General features: G+C 28.8%; 2 protein-coding genes across 2 annotated transcripts; one reads left to right on the top strand and one right to left on the bottom strand.

The window, feature by feature from the left end:
- Positions 1 to 8155: 8155 nt before the first annotated feature.
- Positions 8156 to 8326, top strand: B0T23DRAFT_324935 (uncharacterized protein; the record flags this gene model as incomplete). The annotated part of the gene is made up of 1 exon (XM_062835469.1): positions 8156 to 8326. The coding sequence occupies one exon, from the start codon at positions 8156 to 8158 to the stop codon at positions 8324 to 8326; it is 171 nt and encodes a 56-aa protein (XP_062689001.1).
- Positions 8327 to 16759: 8433 nt separating this feature from the next.
- Positions 16760 to 16909, bottom strand: B0T23DRAFT_324831 (uncharacterized protein; the record flags this gene model as incomplete). Its single annotated transcript, XM_062835462.1, has 1 exon — positions 16760 to 16909. A coding segment is annotated over one exon (150 nt), but the record flags the coding sequence as incomplete, so codon positions are not given.
- Between the last annotated feature and the right edge of the window lie 2246 nt (positions 16910 to 19155).

The raw sequence follows: 19155 nt of genomic DNA, 5'->3' as shown, positions 1-19155 counted from the left end.
GTATTGTAGAAGAATTCGTCCTATACCGGAAGAAAGGTCGAGGGAGAAGAGTAAATTAGTAAATATTAGGATATAGAATAGTAATAAAGGAAGTATAGCGGATATATTAAATATAATTTGGATACCGGATAATATTTAATTAAAGGGATTTTATTAAAATAATAATAAGGAAGAAGAAGATAATAGTAAAAATATAGTAGGCTATATAATACGAAGGTATTATAGAGGTTTTAAAGAACCTAAGTTAATTTTAATTACTAGAGAAGTAAATTTAGACCCGGAATTATTAATTAATAAATCTACCTAAATTATTAACCCTTTAAATTTACAAAGGGGCAATAAAAATCGGAGACTATAGTAATAAAATTGAGATTTTTACTAATTACTTTTTCCTAAAAGTAAACGTCCTTATAAATTATTTAATAAATTGGATTAAATTATTGAAGAGTATTAACTTAATAATTATTAGTGAACTAATTACTAAGGAGAATATTTAGGACACACTTTCCCGGATAATACCTAATAAGGCCCTTGGGGTTAATTAATATTTAAATAAATTCCTAAAATTAAATAAACAATTATTCCGGTAGGTTATAGTATATCTTATATCCGCTAGCCTCTAATTCGGGTATTCCTTATAGTAGTTCAAAGATACGAAAATAATTATCCTTAAAAAACCTAGAAACAATACCGCTTAATAAAGGCTAGCGGGCGTATAGAAACTTATATTATTTAATAATATTAGCAAAATCTTAAAAATATTTATAGTTAAAAGATTAATATAAATAGCCGAAGAATTTAATTTCCTATTAGAGGGCTAATTAGGTAATTGGGCAAATTATTTAATAGAGTTTATAATCCGGGTAATTATTAATATAGTATATATAATTTAGAGATTTAGGGCCGTAACGTCCCTTATACTCCTCGATTTAAAGGGAATATTCAATAGAATTAATTATAAGTAATTACTATATACCCTATAGGAAATATAGCTCCTAATATAGATTATTAAATAAATAACTAATTTTATCGTTAGTAAAAGAAGTTCCCTCTTTTTTAATAACGAAATATCCTACCCCTATACTATTACTATAAATATACCCTAAAATTCCCTCCTCTCCTTTATTCTATGTATTTGTTTTATTACCCTACTATATTAAAAGTTAATTATGATTTTAAATATAATTATAATCGGCTTCGCAAATAATATTAATATTATTATAGTAGTATATATTATAAAAGAGAACTGCCGGACTTTATAGGTAATATAGGAAATATATTCGGAATAAATAGGAATGAGAGATATAAAATTTAAAGTAAATAAAACGGAACTAATATATTTTATACAAATAAAAGTATTAAGGATAGAAATTTTTTAATTTAAGGATATAGTATTTTAATTAATAGAATTTACAAGATTCCTAATAGTCTAGTTAGACTGTAAATTTAATTATAGAATTTATATAGAAGTAGTAAAATGAAAAATAAAGATTTAAATAAATATATTTATAAGATTAGTAGTGAAGATATAAGGTTATTCCTTTATTCGGGCGAAGGAAATATATATTAAATATATTTATAATACTATTATATATAGAACCTTGATATTCTATTAATTAACTGAAATTTATAGGAAATTGCGAAGGATAGTAATCAGGTTAGCGAAATACTAAATTAAATATTTAAAAGTTATTACTAGGGCGTATAAAGCTACGTTAATATAGAATTTAAAAATAGAAACCTTTTATCTACTATTTAACCTCTATTTTAATAAAAAGGTCCGAACTTTTAAAGAGAGGCTTACTAAAATAAATTAAATTAGGTTCGTCTGGAGGATTATAATTTAAATTATTAATTATATTTAGACTTAATAGATTAAGGGTTAACTATCCGCTAATAAATTAAAAAGCAGTATAATTAAAATTCGGTAGGCTAGAATATAGGTACTAATAGAAAAGTTATTAATAATGATAGCCGGTCCCCCCTTAGAATTAGGGACCTAACTACTATTATTATAAATCCTGGGACCGATAGCCGCCGACCGAGAGGAATAATTAGAGGATATAATGAATTGAAAATAAATATTATATTATAATTACTATTTAGCAATAATAGTAATTAAATTAAATTAGGAATATAAATTTATTATTACCAAGTTTACCCCTAAATTTAATAGAGAGGCTCTTTAATTATATATAATTAATATAAAGAAAAAGAAGGGGAGGTAACGGACGTTAGAGGATGAAGATAATGAGTTGTACCTACTAATTAAAGCGAGGAATTCCCTTCTAATTTAAATTAGGATAGAGGTTATTAGCCTTCGGGTTTTCTTCTACCGGAGGAAAGTATTAGACGTCCTAATACCTATCTATATATACGGGTTCGAAAAGGAGACCTTTGCCTATATAATTCTGAATTGCCTTAATACGGATATTCTCTTTTAATCGGACCCCGAAAATTAGCTACTAATAAAGGAAGAATTTTAAGAATATTTAGACGATGGAATTAAAGCCGAGAGGATTCTTTTTTGGGTATTGAGGTTGGGAAGGTTGAAGAAATACCGTCTAGTAGTCGAATTAAAAGAGGAGTAGCGCGAGGAATTTGTAAGACACTCCTAAGAAGGGAATAAGACATTGTTATTATTCTAATGTTGGGATGACGCAGCGGTAGGAGAGACGAGATCAGTTCGCTGTGGCGGTGGGTGAGAACCGTCATAATTGTAAGCAAAGTAGGAGCGGCGTGAAATCCACGACCGAGATGTAGTTGGGGGTTTTCATCCGGCGGCGCTTAACGCCGTACGGTTTTCCCCTCTAGGGAACTGGAGAAGGACCCTATGCCAGAAAGGTACTATAGTTATATAGTATAGGGAACAAGATTATTATTAAACCTTATTATAAATTTGCGGCTAATTTACGGTTTCTATAATTTTTAGGTTATTAAAGACCGCTTAAATAAAGAAATTATTCTAAAACCTATAAAAAATATAACCGTTAAAAGAGATACAAAATACTTCTTCTAATACTTTATTCGCTACTATTAATAGTTAGAGTCTATTATTAATAATGAAGGAACTAATTAGATAAGTGAATTCTAGGCCTACTTCTACCTCCTTCCAAATATTAACCGGAAGTTTAATACAATTTACTACCTATAAATCAACAGAGGCCTTAAAAGGATAAATTAAAAGGTATTAACCTTTTTACGTATTTATATTAATTAATAGTAGGACGATTAGGATTATTGGCTCCTTACTATACAAATAGCGATTAATAACCGTATTAACTCCTTTATTAGTATCTCTCCCTTTTTTACAACCTACAATTATTACTCTAACACTATTATTTCAATACTTCGTCCAATAGTACCCCTAAAATTAAATTCCTTTAAATAACGAAAAGCCGAATTTATCTAAAAACTTTAATAAATTATAGATCTATACTGAGTATTTATAAAGGCGGCTATATAAGAGATAGAGTAATAAGTAGAAAAAAAAGGCGCCTAACGGAGAAATTCCAATTTAGAAATAAAATTTAAATAAATTTAGGAAATTTCCTAATAATACAATTAAAGAAGAAACTCGATTAATTATATATAAAATATACTATTACCAACGTCCCCTTCCTATATATTATTATATTGAACGTACCTAAGAAAGGACTTACGAATTTCTATATTAATTAAATAAAAAGGATAGAAGAATCCCCTCTCTTTATTTAGGAATATATTAATCCCTAATTACCGGCAATTATAATTAATAGTAAGGAAGAATACAAAATAAATAAAATCCTATATATAAAGAATATAACCGTAGGTCGGAGTTTCGTTAGAGAAGTCTTAATTAAATAGGTAGGGTATATTAAATTTATATAAGAACCGTTAGAAGAATTCCAAAAGATAGAAGTATTAAACCTCTTTGAGGCTAAATTCGGCCCTATTAAATTTAATAACGGACTCTAATATTAATATTATATATAGGAAATAGTTAAATAGAAGGAGGTATATACCCAAGGGTAGGATCTTTATTTTAAAAAGTAAATCGAAGCCGTAATTACTATTAACTAACGCCCTCCCCCTTTCTACTAACAGTACCGGGCCTACAAGCGAAAATAACAATATAAATTAATATTTGAATATTAATATTATTCTCTATTATTATATTTTCCTCTTCCTTACTACTACTACCCTCCTCCTCCTCCTCTTCCTCCTCCTCCTCCGTTATACTACCCTCCTCTTCTTCCGTACTAAAGGTAATAGTAATAAAGCTAATTAAATAGTCTAAATAAAGTTTTAATAGAGTTTAGGCAATTCTTTAAAATTTTGAAGGCTGCAGTACCAACGCCTACAACACGGCTAATAAGAATAGTATTGAGGGTCTCCCTAAATATAATTAAAATCTATTTAGTATATTAATTAAAAAAAAAGGAGAAACGGGTAATATATATTGGGAAGTATTAGTATAGCCCTTATTCTTGAAGGTAGCGTAACCTTAGGCGAATTGCCGGGTAGTAGTACGCACTACCTAAGAATAGCGAACAACCGGCGAATATTTAATATACCCAATACTATTCTTCCGAGTAGCGTAGGTACCCTTATACTTGTTATCGGATAGCGAATCCTAAATATATATAACTGATAATAGGTAATTAGGGGCCGGGGCGTAGGCGTGGCGAATGCGGGTATACTCTTGGTAGGCGTGGCCCGCCGAGGAGTGCGCGTACTGTAGGCTATTAAGAATGCAATAATAGTAGACCGGCTCGTTGGTAGGGGCAGACTCGTAGTCGCCTTGAATAAAAAAATCGTTTAAATTAGTAAAAAGGAAATAAAAGAAGGAAAAAAATATTGATTTACAAATTTAATAGCCTTTAGTAGGGCCTCGGCCTCCGTAGCAAAGTTAGTACAAACGGCGCGGCGGGCCTCCTCCTTCGCCTTAAGGGTACGAAGAATAGTAATTATAGCTACAATTACTTTTTAAGTTTAAGTAGCTGCAATTTAACCCTTGCGGGCAATACCTTCTGATTTATAAATATAAACGAAGGAGGGTGTATTATTTTTAAAGCTAGGCGGGCGGCCGTAGTAGGCGCTAGAGCCGGGCGTATAGGGATTAGTAGGGGATAATATAATAATCTTTTCGATTTCTAATTGAGTAACCCTCCGCGCACCCACCCCATTCCCTATATACACCCAAAAACCCCCAAGGCAGCTAGCATGTAAATAACCGTATTTTGGGTATAAGTTTCGTCGTTTTGCATATTAGGGACCTTAGTTAGATTTCTGGGTTACCTAATTACGTAATTCTGGTGATATCTGTATAGTGTTTAGTGTAAAACGATACTGTTGAAATTAACAGTTCTATTCAATTAATATTGGTTATAGATAATTAGACTCGATTGTACTCTACTATTAAATATTAATATGTAATAGCTTAAATAGCTTAAAGAGTTCGTTAGACGAGGAAGTTAATAATATTTTAATAATTCTCTACTCCTTTACTCTTTGCTCCCGTGCTCTCGCCACCCAATACCTTCCTAACTTATTATTACTATTATTATTATTAGTAATTTCAATACAATTACGTACTTTATTTTAGGTATTAAACTACTCGATATTAGGCCCCGCCTTATATTGGGAATAATTACACCGCACTAATACTTATATAAATTAAATATTCTTTAATCTACTACGGGGTACTACCGCCTTCTTACTAACTTTCTTACTTCGGGCTACTCTAATTGATAAGGCACTTAGTAGAATAGCTTTATTTCTAAACGGACTACCCTATTTAGGAGGGCGACCTTTGGGTATACCCTTGGCGGTTTAGTGAAAATGTAGATATCTATCTACTATATCCTAATATAGTAGTTAATATAAGGTTAACCCGGGTAGAAGATAATAGTAGTCTTATCCATTATTAAGTTAAATACCAGAATAGATGGTAATTATCCTTTATAATTAAGACCGTCTTGCTAGCTTCCCTCTTTACCTCTATTTTATAGGTACAAGGGAGACTATATTAGATTTTAAATTATTTAGTATATAATTTAAGAAATATATTCGGATAATTCGTAATAAGGAGGGTAATTTTTAATTAATTATATTAACGTATAAGTAATTTATATACTTACAATATAATATTAAGAAGAGTATTACCTACCTATAGGCGCCCAATTTAGTCTATATATATATAAAATAATAACTTAGCAACAACCTCTTTAAAGTAGGTATAACGACGGATAACGTACTAGTTATTAACTCGATAAAAATTAATTAGACTACTACAAATAAATAAATTATACGATTTTAAAAAATTATTATTAGATTTATTTAATAATATAGTCCGCTACCTATAATTAAAATAGTACTTAATATAGTAACTAGCCTACTTAGTCTTATAAGGGAGTAAATTATTCGTAATTTAATTAATAATAGTTTCCTAGGTATCCCTAAATTAATAATATAGAAGTAATAAAGCGCTTTTAAACTCCGTTATCGATAGGGTATAAATTATATATTACTATACATAAAAAAACCCTACTCTTATATTAGCGACTTTATTAGAAAGCGGACTAAACCTAGCCTACATTCTAGTAATTATTTTGACCTTTTAATATATATAGTATAATCAATTAAGGTTATTTTGATTACTCTAGTCAATTGGCTCTCGATATAACTGTTATATATATAAGGTTGGGTTATTAGAATTATTACTACTATCCTCCCCCTCTTCAAACTTCTTGTTACCCTCCCTATTATCTTTATTTTACTTATTATTAGGTTCCATACACTCCTAGTCATCCTTAAAGTATTCAATTACGTTGCAATTAATATACTATATATAGTATTAATATTGAACGGTTAATAGATTCGGTTAATAGCCCTAATAAATTAATTATCACCGTTAATAATAATAATTAATAGTTTAGGGATTGATAATTCCTCTATCGTCTTCCTAATATTATTAATAAACTAGTTAAATCCTTCGTCCTTCTTGTTATTAATAATTATTTAAAAGATTGGTATAGACGATTTTTTAAGGGTGATTGCAATATCTTATACGATTGGCATATAATAACGGTTCATTTTATATATAGTATTAAGGAGTAAGGTATATAGATATTACTTCTATATTTTCTCTTACTTCTTTAAATATTAGAAATTGTATTGTAGTATGCTTGGTTCCTCCTTTTATTAACCTTCGTTATTCTTATAGTAATTAAAAAGGTAGTATTAAAATACTATAAGCCTATTACTTTCGAAATTGTATACAAATATTTATATATTAGTATAACCCCCGTTATTTTATTGACGTATCTTTTATCATATATTCTCAAAGTCCTTATATATAAGTAATAGCTTAGGGTAACGTTCTTTAACTATTGCGTATATAATACGTATAGTTAATTCCTATTAACGAAGGAAATTCGTAATATCCTAATAATTATTAATATTTAAAAACTATTATTTAAAGATTAAATAGTTTAATAAATCTCGTAATAGAGGGTAGCCTTTGTGTGTACGATCGAGTGCCCTAATAGTATATTTGTAGTTGTTCTTTTTCAAGTATTGTACTATAATGCGGAAGGGATATTTGTTGGCAATCTTTCGAATAGTCGTACGTTGTTTCTTATAAGGATTAGCATTTGGATAGGGTATAGGTTCGGTATAATTATATTAAAAGACTTTGTAATAGAGTTTACTAATATATAATCCCTTCTTAAAGTAGTTAGTACGAAGTATAGATACTCTAAATTTATACTAATAATATATTTTAATAACCTTATCTATTATAGAATCTAGGTCGGTTAGTAATAGAATAAAGGCGCTATCGTTGGGAGGGATAGTCTATTTAGCGTTACTATCGAAAGAGGTATAATTATTTATAAAGGTAAATAACGAAAAAGTCGAATTACAACGACGGCGAGGTTATATTGAAGAGGAGGCATTCTGGGAAATTAGAGACGATATCTATCGATTATTAGCAATTGTACGCGATTAATTATATTTATAGATAATTAAGGGTAATTGATTTAATTATGTACGTTAAGAGTGTTGTATTATTGTATACTAGTAATGCGTCGCGATATGCGATAGCTGGCAATGTAAAGTGGGTGTAACTGGCCGTGTGAAAAAAGGAGGAAAAAATCACTAAGGTATAACAATGTTACGTACATTGAAAAGACGAAATTTTGCGGGTAAAAACGGGATTTACGATGTCAGGTGTCATCGGCTGTCTGGGCCCACTATTTTGGGTTTTTGGGTGTATGTAGGGAATGGGGTGGGTGCGCGGAGGGTTACTCTTCTAATTATAAGGAGGTTAGTAGGGAGTTAAATTAAGGAAAGTATAATTAGAAATTCGGGATTAATTGAAAAAGGACGCGGGGCTTACGAAAAGGGACGTATAGTAATAATAATAGAATAGTAAAGGAAAGAATAGTAGGGGTGGGTTATTATTATAATTGTTATTATAATGATTAATAGAGAAGAAGAAGGAAAGAGGAGGGAATTGCAATTACCGAATTAACTATATTAAAGTAGGGCAGCCGGCGGACCGAAAGGTGGGGCCTTAAATTAGTAGGGGGTAATGTTATAGGATTACTGCTTAGGAGCTATAGTTTAGGAGCCTCCAAATATATATGACTATTGCGATCCCTAACTACCGCGTGCGCCCACTAGTATAAGAGTGCAATCCGCCCTCCTATCTATATATATAGAACTCTTTCTCTCTTTGTCGAACCTTTTCAATATACAATTTGCCTTACACTTGTGCCCACTGTGCAAGAACCATAATACTAATAAAGGAAGAATTCTAAGAATATTTGGACAATGTAATTAAAGCCGAGAGGATTCTTTTTTGGGCATTAAAATTAGAGAGGCTGAAGGAATACCGTCTAATAATTAAATTAAAAGAGGTGTAGCGCAAGGAATTTATAAAATATTCCTAAAAAAGGAATAAAATATTAGTAATGTTACAATAATAAAATATAGGGATAGAGAGGGATAATTATACTAGTTACGGGTACTATTTAAATTATAATTATAATGAAAACCGAAGTGCTACTTAACGAAACGTTTAATTATATTACAGGAATTATTCGAATAATACTAATATATAAGTTTAATTCGTAGTAACCTTATAGTACTATTAAACCTAATCCTTATTTAGAGCGTAATAGTTAGGAGTATCGCCGGCTATTAGGCTACTAGGAGTAAAATTATTATTACTAATATTAAAGACTATACGAATAAGAATAGTAATAATACTACTACCGGATATAATATATATAAAAATGATAGTACTGCTATTAAAATTAAGGATAATCCGGACTAAGTTTATAATACTACTGCCGGGGAGGGAGTGGGTATAACTGTAATAAATATTCTTTATAATTAATTTATAGTAACCCTTCTATAGAAAATTGGCAATATTGAAATATAGGGGGCGGAGAAAAGTACGAATATTAATAGGGAGGTCGTTATACTTTAAATATATATATATATATAATTAGTAAAGTTATTAGTAATACGAACGAAGGATTTAAGTCTCTAATCAAAATTAGGTTAACTACCAGATAATATAATAATAATTACCGTTTAAATAGTGTTATAAACGTTGTAAAGACAAGTAGGGACGTTTAATATATATTTTTTAGTAGTATAAATATAAATTGCGTTTTGAGAACCGGTAATTATAATATAGGAGTTAAATAATAATAAGGAAAGGAATAGAAAATAAAGAACCTACCGGACGCCGAAACGTAATAGACCTTACTAATAATAACCGTACGGAAGGCGTTGGGGAGGTAAATTTATCGCCGGTCTTTAAGTAAATAATTAAATTTAAAGTATAATATAAGGAAGGAATTTTATAGATAATACTAGTTGGGTTAGCGTATAAATTAGAAGGACGGGGGAAAAAAACTATACCGGTTTTAAAGAATTATAAAATTAAGAAAATTATAGAGGAAGCGGGCGAAGGCTACGGACTCTAAATATACTAGGGATATAGGGTTAAGGGATAATTTAAAAGAAGAGACCTTTATATCCGAGGTTAAATCGATTGGGATAGGGCGATAACGGTTAGAGGAAACTATTGTAAATAAAATTATAATAGGGAAGAAGGAGGATAGGAGTTAGGAAGGGGCGCTATAGGGAGGATTATATAAAAGAAGGAGAGGGTCCTTATATTATTATAAATAAAGGTAGAATTATAGGGTAAAAAGTAAAGGGCCGGGGCGGAGGTAATTATAAACGGGATAAGGAAGTAGGGAAGTAGTATAATAGATAGGAAGACGGGATAGGGTAGTGGGGAGAAAGTAGAAGAAGGAGTAGTAAATATTAGGATAGAAGGATAGTAAAGGGAAATAACGTTCTAAATTTAAATTTTATTCCTATTATTCTTATTATTTTAATATTAGGATAATATAATAGTAGGAGAGACGAAATTAGTTCGCTATAGCGGTAAGTAAGAATTATTATAGTTATAAGTAAAGTAGGAGCGGTATAAAATCTATAATCGAAATATAGTTAAGGGTTTTCATCCGGCGGCGCTTAACGCCGTACGGTTTTCCCCTCTAGGGAAATAGAGAAGGACCCTATGCCAAGATGGCACTATAGTTATATAGTACAGGGAACAAGATTATTATTATCATTATTCTTTATATAATTTTAGAAATTTATTTAAAGATTAATTAACCCCGGGGGTTTTATTAAATACTATTTAGGAAAGTACATCTTAAATATTCTTTTCGGTAATTAATTTATTAATAGTTATTAGGTTAACGCCTTCCAAGAATTTGATCTAATTTAGTAGATAGTCTATAAGAACATTTACCTTTAGGAAAAAGTAGTCGGTAAGAATCTTGGCCTTGCTACTATAATTTCCAATTTCTATTACCCTTTCGTAGGTTTAAAGGGTTAGTAATTTAAACAGATTTATTAGTCGGTAACTTCGGGTTTAAACCTACCTCTTGAATAATTAAAATTAATTCAAATTCTTTAAAACTTTTATAATACTTTTATATTACGTAGCCTACTATAATTTCACTATTATTCCTTTCTTCTTTATTATAACTTCAATAAAATCCTTTTATTCTAATATTATTCAATATCCAAACTATATTTAATATATCCGCTACGCTTCTTTTATCATTATTTTGTATCCTAATATTTATTGATTTACTCTTTTCCTTCGATTTTCATTCTAATATAGGATAAATTCCTCCATAATATTTATAAATTCTCTATTAAACTTGCGAAAGGTGAATTTAATATTTTCTATTATATTAATCCAATGACGCCGAAACCGGGAAACGCCGATTTCTGGTCGAGGAGTGCTCTAAAACGAAAACTAATAACGGTAATCGATTTAGGAAGGTCGTTTATATCCCTTACGATATCCTACGACGAACGTAACGATAGCGTTATATTGTTATTACTAATAGTTATCGATAGCGGTATTTATAGGTTCGAAAATGATATTTATAACCCGCTCGTAGAAATTTTAATTTGTAACGACCTTCAAGCTATACTTACTATGGAAATTTCGGAAAATAAGAGAGAAAATAATAAAATACTAAAGATATTGATCGCTAAAGCGAATAAATCTACAAACTACAATACTATTTCGACTGAAGACCGACGCTAAATCGAAAATTATTTTTTGAATTTATAAAGGTATATATTAGAAAAAGCAGGTCCCTACGAACCGAGGCTAACAAGGTTAGAATCGACCAATTTATTACTAAGAAGGATTTTAATAATTTAAAAAAGGATATTCTAAAGGAAATTAAGAAAGGCGCTTAGGAGGTATTAAAGCGCTAGGCTAATATTATAGCAAAAGCTATCCCGAATAAGATTGGTACTATTCCTTAATATTTACTTATTTTTATTACTTGAAAGTTTACCCCTTTTAACTTTAAATAGTAATTTATAATTAAAGAAATAACGATTATTATTGAATTTATAAATTATTTAAATGAAGATACGAAAGTAATTCTAATTATAAATTTAAGTAAGAAGAAATCCGGTTTAATAATTAATATAGTTATTAGAATACTAATAATTAGAAATTATATAATTATATTCGATAAATTTATATATAATTAGTATTAGTAAAATTAAATATAGGTTAAAGAAATTTTTAATCCGGATACCTTTATTACTATAAGTACCGTAGGCGTGCTAGTCCGAAATATACTCTAAATTAATATTAATAATTATATTATAGTAGAAATTTTAATAAAAGCAGCGAAGGAAGGAAATATAAAGGTAATTATTATTAGAATTCAGCTATAGAAGAGAAGGGATAGAGAAAGTAAGGGTTTATTCCTTATAGAAATTACTATTACGTTAGTAATATACTTTTTTTAAAAAGAATTTCCTTTAGGACGGCGGCGTATATCTATATAAATTATTCTAAATTTTAAATAATATTTAATAATAATATAAATATTGGGGAATTAAATATATAGTAAAGTTTTATTACTAAAAAGGTATTTACGCCTAATATAGTAAAGTTAAATATAAAGGAGATTACTTCGGCAAAATAAATTGCCCGTTTAACGAAGATTAATTATTCGTTTATTATAAATTATATAAAAAGAAGGGATATTTTATTTATAGTTATAAAGAGTGTCCTATTTTTTGTAAGGTTATTATAAAAGCGTCCGTCGTATATACTAAGAGACTACGGGCGTTCGCCCCTTATAAGAACCTTATTAGAAAAGTATTAGAATTAATAATAGAGTTTATAAATAAATGTATCCTACTGGACGCCCCCCCCCCCCAATTCCTATATTATTACTACTTTAGAAAAATAATTTATAGGAAGTATGAAGAAAGGACGGCCGAGGAAGATCGTCGGCTAAACCTTCCGATTGAAACCTTTAATCCTATAAAGCCCAATTAATATTTACTACCTATATTTATAGAATATAAGGGGGAACTAGACGTATAACGGTAATAGCTCCTATACAGCTACAACCCTCCCTAAGAAAAGTAATACCCTCATCCTCCGCTATAAAATTAGAAGGAACCTTATTTTAGGGTAATTAATAGTCTAATTGAAAATACTTTATTAGAACGTAGGGAAATTATATAAGAGAGGGAAACTTTTACTTAAATAAGAGGAGACTTATAATATTAAAATAATTTAAGAATTGGGTAGGAATTTAAATAGGAATATTTATTATTTAAGCAGCGGGAGGTATTTTGGGGTTCATTATTTAAAGGGAGGAAGGATAGTAATATATATAAATAAAAAAGTTAGATTTAAAAGACTTCAATTTCTAATTTAGGAAAAATTAGGCTATAATAATATTTAAAAGTTATAGGGACCCAACGACCGTTTATTCTATCTACTCCCTTATTTTAATATAAGGAATATTAAAATACTAATAAGGATTACCGTTTTTCGAATTCTTCGAAACCGGCCCCCTAGCGGGAAATTAAATTATAATAGAGGATTTTAACTTCTACTATTTTAAGTAGAATTTAGACAATAGGATTGATTTAGGGACTATTCGCCTCCTTACGTAGGTATAATACTGGAAATTTAATTTATTTACCCCCTATAGTAAATTAATAAAATTCGAAAATATAATATAAAAAGAAAGAAATAGAACGATAGATTATATATAACTATTACCCGAGGTTAAGGCCGAATATTAGGGAATATAGCGGTATAAATAAACTAGTTTAAATTATTACCCTTGAAAAATTTAAATCTAATTAAGAAGAAAGAATAGAAAAGTAGAAAAAAAAGAAAGATATAGTTAGAGTCTTATAAATATAATAAAAGTAAAGGAAGCGGCGGAGAAACGGATCTTAATTCTAGAAAGGATTAATATAATAAAAGATATCGGATTTACTTTTTATAGGTTCGATAGGGAATTTATAAGTATAATAGAGGAATTCGTCCTATATTAGAAGAAAAATTGAGGGAAAAAAATAAATTAATAAATATTAGAATATAAAATAACAATAAAGGAAGTACGGCGGATATATTAAATGTAATTCGGATACTAAATAGTATTAAATTAGAAGGATTTTATTAAAGTTATAATAAGGAAAAAGAAGATAATAGTAAAAGTATAGTAAATTACGTAGTATAAAAGCGTTGCGGAGGTTTTAAAAAACCTAAATTAATTTTAATTATTAGAAAAGTGGATCCAAACCTGATTTTAATAATTAATAAATCCGTTCAAATTATTAGCCCTTTAAATTCATAAACAAATAGTAAAAATCGGAGACTATAATAGTAAGGCCGAGATTTTTACCGACTGTTTTTTTCCGAAGGTAAATATTCTTACGGATTATTTATTGAATTAGATTAAGTTACTAAAGGGTACTAATTCAATAATTATTAATGAATTAATTACCGAAGAAGATATTTAGGACGTACTTTCCCGGATACTACTTAATAAAGCCCTTAAGGTTAATTAATATTTAAATAAAGTTTTAAAATTATATAAATAATTATTCTAGTAGATTATAATATATTTTATATCCGCTAACCTTTAATTCGGACATTTCTTATAGTAATTCAAGGATATGAAAGTAATTATTGTTAAAAAACCTAGAAAAAACACCGCCTAATAAAGGCTAGCGGGTATATACAAATTTATATTACTATTTGATAATATTAGAAAAATCCTCGAAATATTTATAATTAAAAGATTAATACAGGTAGTTAAAGAGTTTAATTTCTTATTAAAGGACTAAATAACTAATCGGATAGGCCGTTTAATAGAATTTATAATTTAAATAATTACTAATATAGTATATACGGTTTAAAAGTTCGGGGCCGTAACATCCCTTATACTCTTCGATTTAAAGGGAGTATTCAATGGAATTAATTATAAGTAGCTACTATATACCCTATAGGAAATAAAACTCCCAATATAGATTATTAAATAAATGATTAATTTTATTAAAATAGTTCTCAGACACCGGTGCGATGCTGGATCCTCAGCTCAAGCAATGCCCGGTGTATATTGAAGCGTGCTTTGGATCCACATTACGTAAGCAGGTCAGATGTCGAAATGCCAAGACGGGAGCACGGGAAGGCTCTTAGCAACTCGAATTCGTACCCAGGGGCACAACACCAGCCAAAACATCACCAGATCTAACCCCTTCCGCGAATCTTTCTATTATCTTACCTATAAACTAACAAACACCCTCCAAAACGCTCCAATCAAGCAATATAGTCTATTTCCAACTACCTTACTATCACTAGCCCCACCGGGGGTGCTATAGGGACGCCCGTAGTATAGCAGTTAAGGGGACGCCCGCAACTGCTACTAGTGTAAGTTCTAAAGAGCTCTCGCGTTCAACTCCCTACTATAACTATCTTTTATAAACGTTTAATTAGTAAATTACTAATCTCTCTCAGAATATCCTCATCTTCAAATCTTAGTATTGACTGCGTATGTAGCCGATCTAGGGAACAGGAGACGTAAGACCGCCGTAAGACGTACTATCTCTTAGTGCCATTAATAATTACTTTAAAAAAGAGTAACTATAAGGTATTCGACTAGGGTGCGCAGAATAAATCGAATTGAACTCCTTTCTTTTTTTTTTTTTTTTTTTTAATATATATTTAAACCGGTAGTAAAATTTAGTTACTTAAATCCCGAATTAGAATAATCTAAATTATAATTAATAACAAGGGAAATATACTACTTTAGCCGGATAAGGAGAGAAAGCTTAACAATAGTAATCTTCTTCTTATAAAGAAATTAATCTTTAATTAGCAATACCGTTTTAATACCGACCTATCTAATAGAAGTTCGTTAGCACTTAAAAGCAAGTAAATCGCACTACTCTTCTTATTCTTTCAATATATTATTAAAGCACTACTTAAACTCGAAATTATTATCTTCAAAAATAATTAATATAGTAGCACTAAAAATTAGAGGTGAGTAGTTGGTAGTTAATAAAAGTAATAAAGAATTAAATATTAAAGAAAGAGTAAAAGAGAGAGGGAGAGGAGAAGGAAAGAAAGAAATTAATAGTATTAGAAATACTAAATATAAAATAAAATGAAAGGAATAACTACAAATACTATTAATTTATAGAAGAAGATATACTAAGGAATTTCAATTATTATTATATTTATATATATACTTAAGGCTAGTACCGGAACGGAAGTGGTGATGCCGGGTGCCCGGGGTCTTGGTATTTAAACATCCGGGACTAGTAACTTCTCAGGCAACCTTCTTACCTCGTTAACTACTCTTATAACGAAAGTACAGTTAAAGGTTACCTAAAGAACGCTCAAATTAAATAGTACATCGAATATAAGCCTTTATAATATTTTAACTTTCGAATAAACTACATATATAAATCCTACTTGGAAATCTTTCTTTAAAATATCGAATACCACTATATCTAATATTGAACCCTATAACTTATATACTATAATAGCATATACAATTATTAAAGGGAATTGTATTCTTTAGTATTGGATATTCCGATACAATATAAAATTCTATATTATTTTAAATACTAGGATAATATTTTAGAATCGTTCTTAGTCTTTTTAATTAAGAAAGTAGTATAGCCTAATATACCGATCGAACTTAACTAAAATAATAAAGGGGGTTCTATAAGGATATACCTTATTATACATCTCTTAATTAGGAAAGTTGGCATCCCAAATAATATTAAAGATAGTACCCAACGTACTATTAACTAGCCTAGCCTCAATCTAAAGATTCTTAATAAATATAATTCTATTATAAATTATCAATAGTATTTCAATCTATAGATTATTAACTTCCATAATATCCACATCCTTAGTACTAACACCCTCGTAGGCAATAGGAAACATAAGGTATAACTCATTTAACACTTTTATATACTCAATATTATAAACCCTTACATTATTACGCTTAGAATAAATACGTAGAGCCTATCGAAACCGGTCTACTTCTTCAACAAGCAACTATACTTTAATCCGAGAATATAATAATTGCCAGTATTAACGGGTAGGTAAATTATTATATAGTCCTTCGAATATATCCCTAAATAAGACTTAATTATCACCCTATTATCGAATAATCTACTATAATTCTATAGTTTTATTAAATATATAGTAACAAATACAACTAATAGCCTTAATAACGGGTAATATTTATTAATTATAAAATAACGACTTTTATTTAATTAGCGGCAATTAATAGAAATCACCAAATACAAGAACGCTCCACCCACCAAATAACTAACTCTAACATTCAGGAAATACCTGGCGAAGTCTTTAATTAATAAAATTGAATATTCGAAGGCCCAGCATTAACTTTTTATTTATAATAAAATATCAATATAATCGTAATCTTCGCTACAAATTAATAAGATTAACACCCTACAATATTACAATAGCCACTTCTAAATTATTTTAATTAACATTCTTAAACGCAATAAACAGCTTAAATAAAAAATATAGGGTTTAACTATTAATATTATTAGCAACTACCCTAGTAGGAGTACTACGAATAATAGGATTACCCTTCCTATAACCTATAGCTATTTACTCCAATTTAAAAGATAGAAGCTTAATGAGATATAATTTACCAGTACCTCTACAACTATCAACTTATAGAAATAGAGGTAGGATAGCCCTAACCTATTTATTATTATTATTATAATTTAGAATAGACTAGTAATAAACTATAAACTAATTAAAGATAACCTTCTAAGTAGGGTTAAGATTATCGATAGCAAAGGCGGTAATAATATTAATATTAGCTCCTAAATAGGTATTATTAGCTTTTATATTGCACTAATAATCCCGAGCCAATAGTAATAAATCCTAATAATCTAAGTAATTATACTAGTTATATAAGACATCTTAATCCCTAAAGCTAAGCATCCCGAAATCTATATTATCTTCAATTCGTTAGTAAATAGGAAGTTCTCTAATTAATACTTACTATAATTCTTATTACCTTTCTTCTTCGGCAGGAGGTTCAAATTTATCATTAAGTTCTCTATTAGGGAGGTTACTATAATAATTATAAAGGTAATTTATATTACCGGTATAAACTTCTATACAAATAAAATATATATTAAAATATATTTTTAATTCTTAAACTCCATTTATACTATAAATATTAAATAAATCTAACTGAATACAATGGGGATAATACAATATCAATTTAATTCTGTATTAGTCTTTATATTAGGTTTGATCCTCTATATCGGATTTATATATAGGATAATAATTAAATACCCTCTTCTTAGTACAATTACTTAAACGGCGATTATTATTAAATCGGGTAAATTATTCGAAATAATTAATATTTTTAAAATTATTTAGGCGAGATAAATATTTAGAATATTAATTATAAATTTGAACTGGCTGATTTTGTTTAATAAGTACTCCAGGTTTAGGGATTCTATTAGAATAATAATAATTTATATTAATAATTTTATATATACTTTAATTAAGCTATAAGCTAAGAAGAAGATAATTAATCTTTTAAATAAACTAATCTCTTTTAGTAATTAATTAATTTATTATCTTTATAGTAAAAGAAATAATAGGGTTATTAGAAGCAACCTAGGGGGTAATTTATTAAGTAATCTCTTTAAAAGGCTTTAACTACTTTTCTACCTTTAAATAGTATTTAATAATATAATTAATAACAGCGTTATAATTAGTATATAATTAGATATTTATATTAGTACGCTATACTAGGGTAATAGTCCGGTTGTGGTTATTTATACGGTTATTATTTCTTACCCTATCGTATAGCTAATACTTTGGGTTAAAATTACGTATAAAGTGGGTTTCTAAATAGTGATTCCTAGGAAAGTAAAACCGGTATACTTTTAAAATTAGATCTTTAGAATATAAAGCACTTTGGTTAAGCCGCTTAATACGAAGGTAATAATTATTAGTATACTAATTATATTATTATATTTAATTAATTATATAGGAAAGAAAATCGAAAGTAAATAGGTATATGCTTTCTTCTTTTAGGCTATCCCTAATAATAATAAATAGGGGATTTCCTTCGCTCTATTAATTAACTCTTTTAGGCTCAGGGTTAAAAACGGTTATATAATAACCCTATAATTTAATAAACTCCCGCCGTACATTTTTATTAATTAATTTAGGTACCTCAATATATAGTACCTAGTAAATACTATAATTAT

Source organism: Neurospora hispaniola (genome assembly GCF_033458365.1).
Source record: "Neurospora hispaniola strain FGSC 10403 chromosome Unknown B0T23scaffold_8, whole genome shotgun sequence".
Taxonomy (NCBI): domain Eukaryota; kingdom Fungi; phylum Ascomycota; class Sordariomycetes; order Sordariales; family Sordariaceae; genus Neurospora; species Neurospora hispaniola.
This window is presented reverse-complemented; position numbering and strand designations above follow the sequence as displayed.